Genomic DNA, 16,869 nt, shown 5'->3' with positions numbered 1-16,869 from the left:
CTTTCCTAACCCTTCACGTTTCCTATGAAGATTATATAGTAGGATATTACAAGCACTAAAAAAGAACTATCTTAAATCTGAAGCAAGATGACTTCCCTAACTAGTACGTTCGTTTGGTAAAAGAGGACGTGCTCTTTTTCACAGTTAACTCTAATTCTTAAGTTGTAGAACATTTTCTTAACAAGGTGTATTCTCCCAAATTCCGGGAGAGGCTGCCTTTCCTTTTGCTCCAGCGGTTTATTTGGCATAAAAATCTGCAGGCTTACAGGAGCAGAAAAGAATGAGGAATCTGTTCCCAAGTTGGTCACAGGCCGCTAAACTGACCTAGAAGATGTTTAAAATAAAATCCAAATACCGCACTTTAAAAAAATACGAAGGCTGAGAAGAAAACGAGAAATGGGAAAGCAGGAAGGCGGAGTGTGCCGGCGACTTCTCTGGGGACTTCCTCAGGGGGTCCTATTCCAGTAACCCCGCGCTACCCACACCACCGCCTCCCTCGTGTCGGAAGAAGCTAGCCCAAGAGGCTGCCACCCCGTGCTGCGCGCCGGGACCACGGCCGCCCGGCGGTCCCCGGCCCCGCCCCCTCCCACCTGGCCGCCCCGAGCCCCGCCCCCCGAGCGTCCCGCTCCGCCCCGCCGCCGACTCCGCGCGGCGCTCGGGCGCAGAGTCTGCGCGCTGACGTCCGACGCTCCAGGTACTTTCCCCACGCCCGGCCGGGCTTGGCGTGGGGGCGGGGCGCGGCGCGCAGGGCGCATGCGCCGCAGCGCCAGCGCTCTCCCCGGATCGTGCGGGGCCTGAGCCTCTCAGCCGGCGCAGGCTCTGCTCGCGCCAGCTCGCTCGCGCCAGCTCGCTCCCGCCGCCATGCCCACCACCATCGAGCGGGAGTTCGAGGAGTTGGATACTCAGCGTCGCTGGCAGTCGCTGTACTTGGTGAGTCGCGGAACCGCGCGGCGGTCGCCGAGCTCCTCCGAGACCCGGGCTCGTGCCCTGCCCGCAGGCTCCCTCCCGCCTCCCCCGCCTCTCGCATCTAGCTCGGGGCGGAAGTGGCGGCGCGGGCCGCGTCAGGGGCGCGCCTGCGCTGACCGCTCTCTTGCTCCTTTTGGGGCAAAAAAAAGGCATGCTCGTGTTGAGCTGCCTCATGGTTAGCGCAAGCGCAGTTAGTTCTGGAGGGCGGCGCCAAAGCGCCTTCTTGGGGAGCGCGTGGATACGCCAGCAGCGTTGAGCGGCCCGGGTCGGGGTCCTTGGTGAATCTGTGGGGGCGCTCGGGCAGCCAGTGTAGGGGCCCCGGACCCCGCAGTCTCGCCGTTGCTCCCACGCCGCTGTGCGTGGTTCTTGCTCGCGGACAGCTCGTGGTTTTTCTCTGGCCGGGTGTTTCGTGGCCGGGCAGGCAGCCGGCGTCCCCGGGAGCGGCGAAGGCGGGGGCGGGTGAGCTGGGCCGCGGCGTCCGGGTCCAGCTGGCGCTCGCGCAGGACCTGTCGGAGCAGGCCGCCGTGGGCGCCGGGCCGGCAGCCGCAGCCCTCTGCGAGGCGAAGCCCGCTCTCCCGGCGGAGCCGCGGTGGTTGGGGGTGGCTCGGGGCCTCGGGCGAGGGCAGCGCTCCCGGCACCCTCCGTCTTCGCATTCCCCCGTAGCCCAGCGGCGCCCAGCGTGGGGTCTTCCCCCACAGAATCTTCCCGGAACGAAAGAGGCTCTGCTTGTGTTCGTCCAGTGATAGCGTGTCATTTTCTTTATAGTTTTCCTTACTGAGGTATGCTTTCCCTGCAGTGAAGCGAAGACCTCATGGGTGCTCCCAAACGAGTGTCACAAATGAATCTTCCCTTGCAAGCCCCCTCAAATCAAAATAACCTTTCCTTGCCCTGAGATAGTGCTCTCGTCCCCTCCCCAGGGGCACCCTGTTCCGACGCCTGTCGCCCTAATCGTGCCTGTTAAGCTCACATATATGCAATATGTAGTATAAACACCTGTGATTCGCTTTTTTATGTCAACTAGACTACCTTTTAATTCAAACAAAACTTTCTCTTAAAATGATTTAATTGCTTTCCCCTTTTTAATCCTTGCCGTATTCCCAAGATTGAATTTGGTGACGGTTAAATTAATGCTGCTTCTGATGTTTCGTTCTCTGTGTGTAAAGTAAAAGAAAAGACGGGCTTTCCTGTAAATGTGGATGATCCTGGGTTTTTCCCCTTTCCATTTAATTAGATGACAGTGAAAAATGTGTTCAGAAAGTAACGTTTTCTTCTTGAACACATTAGTGGGAAGTATAAATATCCTGAATCCCATGATACAGAGTATGTTAGAATAGGGCTCTAAGTTTTAAAGAATGCTGTTAAGGACTCTTCCAATTATAGACAATCTGAAACGCTAATTCTAGTAGGAATCTTAATGTGAGAGAGAGCCTGCCAGCTGCATCTTCTCCAGTTACATTTGTTTTAGCAGAGGCTGCTGTATCTAAGGCTTAGGTTATATATATCGAAATGGATTTGAAAAGAGAAAAGTGAAGGTAACTTAATTGAGCTTAACATTTTGGTTTAAAAAATTTGATTTTCTTTGGTATCGTTAATATCCTTGAAAATTCAGTAAGAATTCGTGATTCCTTTTTCCAGAAAAATAAACTTACTCGCATCCACTGGAGTATTTCACATCCATTTTCCTTTTTTTTTTTTTTTTTTTTTTTTCTTTGAGACAGAGTCTTGCTCTGTCACCCAGCCTGGAGTGCAGTGGCGCGATCTCAGCTCACTGCAAGCTCCGCCTCCCGGGTTCCCGCCATTCTTCTGCCTCAGCCTCCCAAGTAGCTGGGACTACAGGCGCCGCCACCTCGCCCGGCTAGTTTTTTGTATTTTTTAGTAGAGATGGGGTTTCACCGTGTTAGCCAGGATGGTCTCGATCTCCTGAGCTCGTGATCCGCCCGTCTCGGCCTCCCAAAGTGCTGGGATTACAGGCTTGAGCCACCGCGCCCGGCTCCATTTTCAAAAAGATCAGGAAATCCTTCTATAGATTCTTACCGAGGAATCCTGTAGTTTAATTGGTTGGTCAATACTCATTTTTTCCTAGTGGAAAACAAGACCATTAGTTTGGTAATGAAACCATGACCATGCACACTGGTGTTACAGTAAAAGTAGGTCACAAACCATGAAGGTTAGTAATGGAAAGCAAGTCAGAAGGTTTGGACTGTGTGTTTTCCTGCGGCCTTAGAATTAGAACATCCATTCACCCATTCCACAAATATGCGCGGACCCCCAGTGGCGTTGCAGCTTTTGCTCCTGGCCTTGGGGATTCAGCAGAGAATGCTCCTGACAAGGTTCCTGCCCTCGAGGTGCTCACGCTCGAGGGCTTATTCTTTTGGGGTCTCATCGTAGTTCCATATTTTCATTCATTAGTTCATAACATGCTTGTTATGTGCTAGTGTTAGACAGAGAATTCTTGTTAAAAGACAAGAGTCCCAGTTTTTCAGGATGCAGCCCTGTAAATAGGTAAGCAGATGAAAACGTGAAAGTGATACATGTAAAGCTAGCCTGAAGCACAGGGTGTTGTGGAGTTGTGTACCTAGATGTCCTGTATTTCCGAAAAAGGGGTGCACATGGGAGTTCTGGTGAAGCTTCTGAGGGGAGGGAGGACTTCACCGAAGTCTTGAAAGACATTGGCCAGGGGAAGAGGACAAGGGAGGTAAAGGGAATTAGTGTTCCAGCAAGGAGGGAGTGCACAGAGGCACTGAAGGAACGCTGAGAGAACCACCCACAGTTTGGCTTGGAGACTGGTGTGAAGTTGAGATGCTGGAGAATAAGGCAGAGCCTAGAAGGCCCTTGTAGATCAGACTAAGGAATTTGAGCTGGTTAATGGGAACTGACTGTGGAATTGTAAGCCTGGAAATACCATGATCATATTTACGGCTTTTTTTTTTTTTTTTTTTTTGACAGAGTCCTGCTCTGTCGCCCAGGCTGGTGCGATGTCAGCTCACTGCAACCTCTGCCTCCGGGGTTCAAGTGATTCACTTGCCTCAGCCTCCTGCGTAGTTGAGATTACAGGCACACACCACCATGCCTGTCTGATTTTTTTGTACATTTAGTAGAGACAGGGTTTCGCCATGTTGGCTGGGCTGGTCTTGAACTCCTGACCTCAGGTGAACCCCCTGCCTCGGCCTCTCAAAGTGCTGGGATTACAGGTGTGAGCCACCGCTCCCAGCTGATCATATTTACTTGTTAGCAAGATCGTTCTGACTGCTAGCAGGCTGGATGGGGAAAGGGTAGGCACGCGGCACAGGGCAGTAGTCGGTTGGACTAAACCTGAACAGAAATGATGAGCTCCTGCACTTAGTGGTAGGAGGGATGGAGGGTAGATAAGAGATTTGAAATGAAATGGTAAAGGTGTATATGTTATGTATAAGTTTGGTTCTGAAACTGTTTAATTCAATTTGAGGTACCTTCGAGACACTGAAATTAAGCAAGTTGAATGTATAAATTTGGAGTTCGGGAGAGAGGTCTGAGTAAATGTGATTTTGGAAATCATGAACACATGGGTGATATTTGAGGTCTTAGACGTTGATGAGATCATCCAGGGAAGATACAGAGCGTTTGGAAATACCAAAGGCCAAGGACAGAATCTTGACAACCTTTAAAAGGATGGGTAGAGAAAGAGGAGCTTGCAAAAAAGACTGGCAAGGAACAGCCGCAGAAGTGGGGAGGAAAGCAGTGGAGGGAGTTGAGGGTGAGCAGGGCCGCCTGACAGGTAAGGGCCAGCCTGAGATGGCCATTACATTGAGCAGCCAGATTAACAGCTACCTTAAAGGGAGTCATGTCAGCAGACTACACAAGACAGATACGAGGAGTTCGGGAGAGAGGGTAGGAAGAAATGCAAACTACGAAGTGTACACTGCTCTTTTTAGAAACCCAACTTGAAGAAGTGGGGAGAGGCAGCTAAAACGAAGCAAAATTGTGTGACTTCTCATTTAAACGCTTTATCGGCTTCCTGTTGCTCACAATGTAAAGTCAGCCCTTCCTCTGGCTCACAAGACCTCATGGCCTGCATTTCTCACTTGATTTCCCCTATTGCTTTCCTCCCCCTTTTCCACTGTGTTGTATTCTTGGAAGGGTGTGTGTCCATTCTCCCCTTAGGGCGTTTGTAAATGTCGTTCTCTCTGCCTTGGCACAATTTCCCCCCCTTCTCTTTCCTTTCTTGCTTAAAGTACCTCCTACTCATCCCTGAAGTCTCACTTCCTTGGCAGGCCTTCCTGACCTGCCTGTGCTGGGTACGAGCCCTGGGTGCGCACTTCTCTAGCATCCCAAGACTTCCCCTTTCATAGCGGGAATTGGATGTCATACAGCAGCCAATGATTTCGGGAACACAATTTGCATCAGGCAAACCACTATCTTTAAAGGAACACAGTTTGAGTAGGAAAAGAGTGTTTAAGGTGGCTTTCTGCTTTGTTTAGCACAACAGTGGGTGATGTTTCTGATAATGTATTTGAAGAGTTGTGCTTTTTTTGGTAATGCTAATGAACCTGGGAAAAGAAAGGCTTTGCTCTTGAGCAAAAACTGGATACAACTAAAAGCTGGACTTAGTAGTAGGGGAACTTGATACCTTGCTGAAATTCTTGCAGGAAAAATGAATTTAGTATTTTGAGTCTGAAACTCTGGTCCCTTATTCCTTTTTGCTCCTGTTGAACAGTGTCTTTTATTTCATGACTTTGATAATAGGAGGTTTCTTAGAAATGAATTCTTAGGTTGGAGCAGAACAGACTCTGTTAATCTGAGTTATATTTTTTACTACCTCTTCAGAGTTTCATGAAGGCAGTGCCAGCGCTTTGCACAGCACCAGATGCTTAGTAAGCACTTGAAAATATGTGCTGAATGAATGACTTTTTACAAGGAAAGGGCAACTTGATGTATTGACGTGATTGCAGGGATGAACCTAAAGAGAGAGGTGGAGGTTGAAATAGAAGGGATGATGGTTGGAGCCAGAAATCTTGGAAAGCAAGAGTCAGTGGGACCGAGAGCAACAGGCAGAAGAATTGATCGGGAACTCATCCCTGTAATCCCAGTGCTTTGGGAGGCTGAGGTGGGAGGATCCCTTGAGGTCAGGAGGTTAGGGCTGCAGTGAGCGGTAATTGTGCCACTGCACTGCAGACTAGGTGACAGAGTGAGATCCTGTCTCTAAAACAAGAACAACAAAACAAAGGGTGCAATTGGAAAAGTTTAATTTGGTCTCATTGCATGAGGTTAATTCTGACTTTGACTAATGTTCATGATCCCTTTTTGGCTTTTCCTTTCGTCACTACTGATTGCTGTCTGTATCAGGCTGACCTTTGAGAAAGGCAGAGAGAAGGAATGGAGTCTATGTGCCTACTGAGGAAAAGAGTAAAACTGGGGAATCGCAAAAGCCATGTTATGGGATGTTTCTAAGAAGTGATGACTCAGTTTATTTTTAAATTCCTTTCTTTTTTAAAGATGGGTTCTCACTCTTGCCCAGTCTGAAGTGCCAGTGCAGTGGTGCGATCATAGCTCACTGCAACCTCAAACGCCTGGGCTCAGGTGAGCCTCTCACCTCAGCCTCTTGGAATTTGGTTGATTAATCAGGGTTTATAAACAGTGGAACTCTTGACTGACTTTTCATTTTTCTTTTTTTGCAACCGAGTCTCACTCTGTCACCCAGGCTGGAGTGCAGTAGAACGATCTCGGCTCACTGCAACCTCCGCCCCCCGGGTTCAAGCAATTCTCCTGCCTCGGCCTCCCAAGTAGCTGGGATTACAGGTACCCACGACCAAGCCCGGCTAATTTTTGTATTTTTAGTAGAGACGCAGTTTCACTATGTTTGTCATGCTGGTCTTGAACTCCTTACCTCAGGTGGTCCACCCGCCTCGGCCTCCCAAAGTGCTGGGATTACAGATGTGAGCCACCATGCCTTGCCATATTTTTCTTTTTCTTTTCTTTTCTTTTTGAGACTGGGTTTCACTTTGTCACCCAGTCTGTAGTGCAGTAGCATGATCTCAGCTAACTGCAGTCTCAACCTCTTGGGCTTAAGACATCCTCCTGCCTCAGCCCCCCACATAGCTGGGCCTGGCTAATTTTTTTGTGTGTTTTTTGTAGAGACAGGATTTAACCATCTTGACCAGGCTGGTCTTCAACTCCTGAGTTCAAGGAATCCGTCCACCTCAACCTTCCAAAGTCTTAGGATTACAAGTATGAGCCTCTGTGCCTGGCCATTTTTCTTTTTTCTTTCCTTTTTTTTTTTTTTTTTTTTTTTTTTGAGACAGTCTTGCTCTGTCGTCCAGGCTGGAGTTCAGTGGCGCCATCTCGACTCACTGCAAGCTCTGCCTCCCAGTTTCAAGCAATTCTCCTGCCTTGGCCTCCCGAATAGCTGGGACTGCAGGTGCCCACCACCATGCCTGGCTAATTTTTTGTATTTTCAGTGGAGACGGGGTTTCACTGTGTTAGCCAGGATAGTCTCTATCTCCTGACCTCGTGATCCACCCGCCTTGGCCTCCCAAAGTGCTGGGATTATAGGCGTGAGCCACCACGCCCGGCTGCCATTTTTCTTTATTAGAAATTTGTAGTTCAAATATTGTTAGAGAACAGTTTTTACCATTTGTGAGTCAGCTAATTTGTAGAAGTCAGATGTCAGGTGCACATCTTGACATCTCATACTTACAGTGGGGCAGCCAGTTAGGCAGGTGAATCAAAGCTGTCTTATTCTAAAACGCTTCCCTTGCCTGCTAGTTACACATTCTCCTGCCTGCTGTCTAATCTCAGTGCTTTTACATGGTTGCACAAACTGAATTCCCTCGAAGATTGGCTGCTCTCTCACACCTTGGAGTCTTCGTATGTTGGATATACTCCATGCCTACCGTATCTGTTTGGGAAACATCCAGACTAGACTCTAGTCTTCTCGGGCAAAGTTATATATGCTGTTCTCATTTCTTAGTTCACTGTATTCTTTTATTAGAATATGAACCGCATTGTTTTGTAGCTATTTGTCTGTGTAGCTCCTTGAGGGTGGTCTTCTTTTTCTTTGTTTTCCTGCCACTTACCTATGGGACCTGAAACATGTGAGATTCCTGGTAAATATTCAGTAAACACAGGAAAGCTGCTCCCTTTTAAAATGTCAGCACCTTAGTTTATTCCAGACCCCTCATTTGTGGCTGAGGAAACACTGAGCTAACGCTGTTGTGACTTACCTGATGTTACAATATCTGCTAGTGACATAACTAGGACTCACATCCAGTCCTGATTCTGATTTCAGCACTGTCCTAATTTACCCATGTGACTACCTATGGTGCTTTCTTCTTGTCTATTTGAGATCAGTGGCACAGAGGGAATCATCTTAATTTTGATGGCTAGGAGGGAATGGATGGATGTGTTATAGTATAGGTAGGGTCATTTTGGGACTTGAGCCCTTTAAAACAGTGTCTGGGATCCAGGGATCAGACTTGAAAGGTATTTGCAAATCTCCTGAAACTGCTAAATTTTGTGTACGTGTGTTCCCAGGTATTTCGTTTCTAGGTGATTCCTTAGCTTTTGTCAGTTTCTTAGTGGATATGTCTGTGATCCCTCAAAATGTAAAGACCACTGCTTGAAGGGAAAGCAGCCTTGGGAAGGGTGCCCCAATGAGGAATGTATACCTAGAAATCATATTGTTTTGCCTTTGACATGTGTTTTATAGATTACTGATATCTATAATTACAGAAATCCAGATAGTTGCATTTGTCCCCTAGCTTTTCTAGTTGCCTGTTTTTTGATTTCTTGATTTTAAACAGAATCTTTTTGTTTTTGATAAGGGGTCTCACACTGTCACCCAGGCTGGAGTGCAGTGGCGTGATCATAGGTCACTGCAGACTCCCAACTCCTGGCTCGAGTGATCCTTTGCCTCAGCCTCCGGAGAAGCTGGGAGTACAGGCACACACCACCATGCCTGACAAATTTCTTCTCCTCCTCCTTCCCCTCCTCCTTCCCCTCCTCCTTCCCCTTCCCCTCCTCCCCACCTCCTTTTATTGTTGTTGTTTTCCTTGGCCAGGCTGGTCTGGTCTTGAACTCCCAGCCTCAAGTGATCCACTCACCTTGGCTTCCCGAAGTGGCGAGATTACAGGCATGAGCTACCATGTCCAGCCCTTAACCAGAATTTTTTGTTTGAGACAGGGTCTCACTCTGTCACCCAGACTGGCGTGCAGTGATGAGATCATGGCTCACTGCACAGATGGCACGCCACCATGCTTGGCTAATTTTTTATGTTTTGTAGAGACGGGTTCTCATCATGTTGTCCAGACTGGTCTCGAACTCCTGGGCTAAAGCGATCCTCCCGCCTCACCCTCCCATAGTGCTGGGGAGCCATAGTGCTTGGCCAACCAGAATCTTAAAAGCCCTTTTTACTTTTTCTAGATTGTTACTCTGCAGAGGATTCCTGATTCCCAGCTGGAGAACCATTATAGCTCTCTCAGTCTCCTCGTGTTCTTTTAGCTGCCTTGTCTTCGTCCTCTTACCTGCGCACTCTCTTCTCCCCTTCTTCGCTTTGGTCCTCAAAATAGTCTGGGTAAACCGGAGAGATGGACAGATAAGGTCTGGGTATGCAAAATTCAAATTAACATAAGTGTGCTCTTCACTGTCTCGAATAAACGTTACGGATGATTTGTTTCCCTTGGAAATACTCATCTAGATTCTCTGCTCTCTATTCCTTAACTTAATGCCCCATTAAGGTAGTTTTTTCTTAATGGAAAGCTGTTGAGAGTCAGAGGCTATTTAAACCAACTAATAAACTGGAACTTTTAATAATACCAACCTTACTTTGGATAAGAGCGATTAGCCATATACTAAGTCCTAAATCAGTTTAACATATACACTTTAAGACACAGCAGATGATAACTGAGGAAGAGATACAGTTCCACAGACTGACTTTAAAGAATATAAGCTCTGACTCTCCTGAGTAGAAGAAAACTAAACTTTTCTGTTACATTCTTTTTTTTTTTTTTAATTGAGACACGGAATCTTACTCTGTCACCCAGACTGGAGTGCAGTGGCACAATCTTGGCTCACTGCAACCTTCACCTCCCTGGTTCAAGCGATTCTCCTGCCTCAGCCTCCCAAGTAGCTGGGACTACAGGCACCTGCCACCACGCCCGTCTAATTTTTGTGTTTTTAGTAGAGATGGGGGTTTCACTGTGTTGGCTGGGCTAGTCTTGAACTCCTGACCTCAGGTAATCCACCCACCTTGGCCTCCCACAGTGCTGGGATTACAGGCGTGAACCATGGCGTCCAGCCTGCTATATTCTTCTTCTTTATTTATTTATTTATTTTGAGACAGAGTCTCGCTCTGTTGCCCAGGCTGGAGTGCAGTGGCGTGATCTTGGCTCACTGCAAACTTCGCCTCCCAGGTTCACACCATTCTCCTGCCTCCGCCTCCTGAGTAGCTGGGACTACAGGTGCCGCCACCACGCCCGGCTAATTTTTTTGTAATTTTAGTAGAGACGGGGTTTCACCGTGTTAGCCAGGATGGTCTTAATCTCCCGACTTCGTTGTCTGCCCACCTTGGCCTCCCAAAGTACTGGGATTATAGGCGTGAGCCACTGCGCCCGGCCCAGCCTGTTATATTCTTAACTGGAATAACATTGCCTTACAGTGCCATTGTCTGAAATAGCTTTTAAAAATGAATGTAATGCCATTTTAAATGTATTTAAATGTAGTGCTGATTTAATGTTCTATATATGGTACAGTAGTACTAATGGTTCAAGAAGTTGTTTTGACTTAACAGTGAAATCCTTGCTTTTAAAGATCATAGATGCCTTTAGACACGTTTAAAATGAACCATGTTAATGAGAGGAAATGTCCACACAAATACAGCCCCCCAGACTCAGCTTGTGATGTTAGTGGGTTCATAGGCCCACCTGGTGATCCCCAGAATAAGAAATTGTGGTCAAGAAACTGATTCCAGGGGCCAGGCTGGTGGGTCACACCTGTAATCCCAGCACTGTTTGTCTCAAAACAAACAAACTGGTTCAAGGTTGGATACTTTTCAAACGAAAGGAATGGAGGAAAGGAATGCAATGAATAACTTTTCAAATCCAGGACGTCTGATTTAATATGCCGTTTGCTCTATCAGTTTTGTTTGGTTCATGTCACTGATCATTTATAACCTTTTTTCAAACTGCTTTAATTCCTCTAAGGAAAATCTGATACTGAATTATTTTATTTCTTCTTTCACTATATTTGAACAGTTTTATACTCTGAGAGCTATCGATTTCTCATTACAGTTTGCTTTATAGTACACAGGAATTCTTCCTGTGGTTTGAGCTAAGGCTACAGGATTCCTAGAGTTTGTACCCCTCTAGTCCCAGTAAAGGACCTGGTACGTCAGGGTAGCACTAGAAAGTTGGAGTAACTTCGTAACAGTGGGAACTGCTTCTGTTCTGTTTTTTGTTTGTTTGTTTGTTTTTTTGTTTTTTTTTTGAGACGGAGTCTCGCTCTGCCGCCCAGGCTGGAGTGCAGTGGCCGGATCTCAGCTCACAGCAAGCTCCGCCTCCCGGGTTTACGCCATTCTCCTGTCTCAGCCTCCCGAGTAGCTGGGACTACAGGCGCCCGCCACCTCGCCTGGCTAGTTTTTTGTATTTTTTAGTAGAGACGGGGTTTCACCGTGTTAGCCAGGATGGTCTCGATCTCCTGAGCTCGTGATCCGCCCGTCTCGGCCTCCCAAAGTGCTGGGATTACAGGCTTGAGCCACCGCGCCCGGCGTTATTTTTTGTGTGTGTGTGGTTTTTTGTTTGTTTTTGTTTGTTTGTTTGTTTTGAGACAGAGTCTTGCTCTGTGGCCCAGGCTGGAATGCTATGGCACGATCTCGGCTAACTGCAACCCCTGCCTCGCTTTGAGTTCAAGCGATTCTCCTGCCTCAGCCTCCTCAGTAGTTGGGATTACAGGTGTGCACCATCACACCCAGCTAATTGTTGTATTTTTAGTAGAGATGGGGTTTCCCCATGTTGGCCAGGCTGGTCTCGAACTCCTGACTTCAAGTGATCTGCCCGCTTCCCTCCCAAAGTGCTGGGATTATAGATGTGAACCAACACGCCTGGCCTACCTCATTCTTTGTACTGTAATAAAGTCCTGGTTGAGCAATAATCTAAACATAAAATAAATGAAACCATAAAATTATATAAGAAAACGATAAAATTTTTTGTAATCAACAGAATAAAAAAGGATTTTTTATGCCATGTCACAGAAACCTAGAGAAAAAAGGTTTAAGTTTGATTTCATAAAAATTTAAATTTTTGACATGAAAAAATAACGTAAAGATCAAAAGATAAAAATTTTTAAATATTTGCAATATATGACAAGAACTGAACTTTCTATGTAAAGAACTGCATATCAAAAAGAGGGCGGAAATACAAATGGCTTTTAAAAACAAGAAAAGCTGTTCACCTTCACAATAATAACATAATTGCAAATTATAACTATAATAAGACCATTTTTCACCTATCAAAGATCAAAAAGTTTGTTAATTGGGTAGGTGAAGCTCAGGCACTTTCTTACATTGTTGGTGACAGTATGCGTTGATATAGCTTCTTTGAGAGGTTATTCATAGCAACATAATTTGTAATAGCTAAAACCTAGAAATAACCTATATGTCCGTTATAGATGACTGGCTAAGTAATGAATACTATTCTTTTTTTTTTTTTTTTTCAGACGGAGTCTCACTCTGTCGCCCCAGCTGGAGTGCAGTGGCCGGATCTCAGCTCACTGCAAGCTCCGCCTCCCGGGTTCACGCCATTCTCCTGCCTCAGCCTCCCGAGTAGCTGGGACTACAGGCGCCCGCCACCTCGCCCGGCTAGTTTTTTGTATTTTTTTTAGTAGAGACGGGGTTTCACAGTGTTGGCCAGGGTGGTCTCAATCTCCTGACCCCGTGATCCGCCCGTCTCGGCCTCCCAAAGTGCTGGGATTACAGGCTTGAGCCACCGCACCCGGCCATGAATACTATTCAGTTGTTAAAAATAACTTATCATCTATATGGAAGTATTTTGTGTTTTTTTTGGAGACAGAGTCTCGCTCTGTCGCCCAGGCTGGAGTGCAGTGGCGCCATCTCAGCTCACTGCAAGCTCCGCTTCCCTTGTTCTCGCCATTCTCCTGTCTCAGCCTCCCGAGTAGCTGGGACTACAGGCGCCGCCACCATGACCAGCTAATTTTATTTTTTTTTATATTTTTAGTAGAGACGGGGTTTCACCGTGTTAGCCAGAATGGTCTCAATCTCCTGACCTCGTGATTCGCCCGCCTTGCCCTCCCAAAGTACTGGGATTACAGGCCTGAGCCACTGTGCTCGGCATATGGAAGTATTTTTAATATATACTAAGTGAAAAAGTAAAGTGCAAAACAGTATGCTAATATCTGTTTTGCGAGGGTGGGATGGATATATGGATGGAGGAAGACAGGCAAGCAGTCTGGCTTATATATGGATAGAGTATCTTTTGGAAAATATAAAAGACACTGGTTACAGTTATCACCTAAGGCAAAGGATTGAGGGAAAGGAGAAAGTGACTTGACTTTTTCACTATATACCCTTTTGTACAGTTCAATTTTTGCCATGTCCATGTAATCCATATATACATAGGGAGCATATGTATATAAATATATGTAAATATAAGTAAAAAAATGTGCTAAAGTACTGAATTCCTATCTGTATCTACTGCCTAACTGCAGTATGGTCTTGGAAGTCTGTTTTCTTATTTGTTACCACGTCTTAGATAACATATATAAAAGCACATAGCACATGCCTGACACACAGTAGGGTTCAGTGACAACGAGCTATTCTGTTCTCTAAACTCTTTTCCTAAAGGAGAGCTTCTCAAAGAAAAAAAATTTGATGAAGAAAAGAACTTATTCCACCAGAGATCTTCTCTCTCCAACCAGTGACAGGCATATTTAGGGCTATAAGTAAGTGGTTATTTTACTATCCTGAAGTAATGGTGTTTCAAAGTATGCAAGATTCTTCATACTTCACTGTGTCCTTTTCTGAGCATCTTTATAGAGAGTATATGCACAAACATCTGACTAAAAAGGGAACATTTTTCATCGTACAATTTAGGATTCACTCAGAGTCCTAAAGAAAGAAACTTAGATATGTTATCCCATAGGTAGAAACTCATTATCAATTTGGGATTATCTTAAGGTCCTACCTTATAAAATTATAAAATTAACAAGAATTCTTTTCCAGTTTCTTATTATTTGCGTCTACATTGTAGCAGTTCAAGGGAGAATATGGTCTAAGAATGTAATGTTTTCTGTATGCCATACGTAGAAGAAAGCTGTGTACGAAATACTAAAAATAAGATTTGACGTAATTTAATAGAATATTATAATTATTTTACCCCGATAATGATGGAAATTAAGTTGCAGTAATATAGATTTTATAAATAAAAGCTTCAAAACCAGGCGCCATGGCTCACGCCTGTAATAACAGCACTTTGGAAGGCCGAGACAGGCAGATTGCTTGAGACCAGGAGTTTGAAACCAGTCTAAGCAACATAGCAAATAAAAATAAAAAATTAGCCAGGCGTGGTGGTGTGCCTGCAGTCCCACCTACTTGGCAGGCTGAGGTTGGGGGATCACTTGAGCCCCTGAAGTCAAAGCTGCAATGAGCCGTGATCACACCACTGCATTCCAGCCTGAGCGACAAGGCAAGACTTTGTCTCAAAAATATAAGTAAAATAAAATCAAAACTTTACTTACTTATTTTTTTGAGACGGAGTCTCTCTGTCACTCGGGCTGGAGTGCAGTGGCGTGTTCTCGGTTCCCCGCAACCTCTGCCTCCTGAGTTCAAGCGATTCTCCTGCCTCAGCCTCCCGAGTAGCTGGGATTACAGGTACATGCCACTGCACCCAGCTGATTTTTGTGCTTTTAGTAGAGATGGGGTTTTGCCCTGTTGGCAAGGCTGGTCTCAAACTCCTAACTTCAAGTGATCCGCCTGCCTTGGCCTCCCAGAGTGCTGGGATGACAGGCGTGAGCCGCCGTGCCCGGCCTTAAAACTCTAAAACTCAGAATATGAGCCTTTGCTTTATAGCTTCACTTGTTAAAACGTAAATCAGGGGCCAGGCGTGGCTGGCTCACGCCTGTCATCCCTGCACTGGGGGAGGCCGAAGTGGGCAGATCACCTGGTCTCAATCTCCTGATCTTGTGATCCGTCCACCTTGGCCTCCCAAAATGCTGGGATTACAAATGTGAGCCACCACGCCTGGCCTGAAGTTTGATTTTTTAAAAAGAAAGGGAGTTGTTAGGCATAATTGTGTAAATAGCGGTAAAAATTGACAGCAAGAAAGGCGATAGAAAACTATGACAAATGAAGATGATGGCTCACGCCTGTAATCCCAGACTTTGGAAGGCCAAGGCGGCCGGATCACCTGAGATCAGGAGTTCAAGACCAGCCTGGCCAACATGGTGAAACCCTGTCTCTACTAAAAATACAAAAATTAGCCAGGCATGGTGGTGTGCACCTGTAATCCCAGCCACTTGGGAGGCTGAGGCAGGAGAATGCGCTTGAACCCGGGAGGCGGAGGTTGCAGTGAGCTGAGATGGCGCCACTCACTCCAGTCTTTCCGGTCAATCTAGACAGAGTGAGACTCAATCTCAAAAAAACAAAAACGAAACAAAAAAAAAAACTATGACAAATGAGTATCATTTTCCAGGACCATTAAGGTCTTGTAATCCCAAACGCTGGAAGCTTTTGTTGTTTTCTGATTTATCATTGAAGTGACCAAAGCACAGTGTAAGAAGAAACCTTTGTGATTACTTGACACTAGAGAAGGGTCTTTCCCACACATTTGAGACTTAAGGAATTGATAGTGAACAGTATAAGGAGCCACACAGGTGTGGGTTAAGAACTGATGTATTTATTCACTTTCTGTAAAGATGACCAAACATATGTTGTTAGACAAATGAAAAATTGACCCCAGGATCATTGAGGGCATGCAAAATAGTATGAGATAGAGGAAGCTGTAATTCAGGTGTCCAAATACAAGAGCAGGTGGAGAAAAGAAAATAAACTGAGAACAGTAAAGAGTTTTTTTTTTTTTTTTTTTTTTTTTTTTGAGACGGAGTCGCACTCTGTCTCCCAGGCTGGAGTGCAGTGGTGCTATCTCGGCTCACTGCAAGCTCTGCCTCCCAGGTTCACGCCATTATCCTGCCTCAGCCTCCCGAGTAGCTGGGACTACAGGCGCCAACAACCATGCCTGACTAATTTTTTTGTATTTTTAGTAGAGATGGGGTTTCACGGTGTTAACCAGGATTGTCTCAATCTCCTGACCTCGTGATCCACCCGCCTCGGCCTCGCAAAGTGCTGGGATTACAGGTGTGAGCCACTGCACCCGGCCTGTAAAGAGTTTTTAAAGTTACAACACACAATTGTTAAAATAGAATGTTCAGTACCAAGCTAGCAGAGTAGATAATGCAGAATACTGAGGTGGCTTGAGAAAAGTCTCTCAGAACTCAGGAAAAAGGTGTGAGAAATGAGCGTTAGGAGAGAGCAGCACTTCCCCGAGTCTGATAGAAGTTCCTGAAAGGGAACAGAGGAGACTGAAGCGAAACTCTGTTAAGTAACAAGGAAGACTCAAATGGAGAAACCCAGTTCCGACGAAGACTTGGCAGATATGTATAATGTATTTTTTTTTAAGTCAGCCGAAAGAAAATTTAAATTTAAGGTAAATTTAAATCTGAAAGAGTAAGCAATACAGAAAAATCTCGACAGCAGCTGAGGACCAAAAAAAAAATACCAATATTGTTGAGTGTGAGGCAAAAACCTCACTTTCAGTCTTTCTTGAGAAATATTGGCAAAATATGCCCTTGATTCAGGAGTTCCATTTTTATTTCATTTCATTTTATTATTTATGTATTTTATTTTTTGAGACAGGGTCTCAC

General features: G+C 45.8%; 1 protein-coding gene across 6 annotated transcripts in view; it reads left to right on the top strand.

Annotated features, from left to right (window-relative positions):
• The first annotated feature begins 648 nt into the window (after positions 1-648).
• The window catches only part of PTPN2 (protein tyrosine phosphatase non-receptor type 2), a 94,892-nt gene continuing 78,671 nt past the window's right edge, over positions 649-16,869 (top strand). For 3 of the 6 annotated variants that reach the window (XM_030925787.1, XM_030925786.1, XM_030925788.1), the window contains exon 1: positions 649-930. In XM_030925787.1, coding sequence (XP_030781647.1) covers positions 862-930 — 69 coding nt within the window. In that variant the 5' untranslated portion in view covers positions 649-861. The remainder of the gene's footprint in view (positions 931-16,869) is intronic. The other 3 variants (XM_030925790.1, XM_030925789.1, XM_030925791.1) reach the window with 2 other exon arrangements.

Source organism: Rhinopithecus roxellana, chromosome 21, assembly GCF_007565055.1.
Source record: "Rhinopithecus roxellana isolate Shanxi Qingling chromosome 21, ASM756505v1, whole genome shotgun sequence".
Taxonomy (NCBI): Eukaryota; Metazoa; Chordata; class Mammalia; order Primates; family Cercopithecidae; genus Rhinopithecus; species Rhinopithecus roxellana.
Note: the sequence above shows the minus strand (reverse complement) of the source record. Positions and strands in the feature narration are given on the sequence as shown.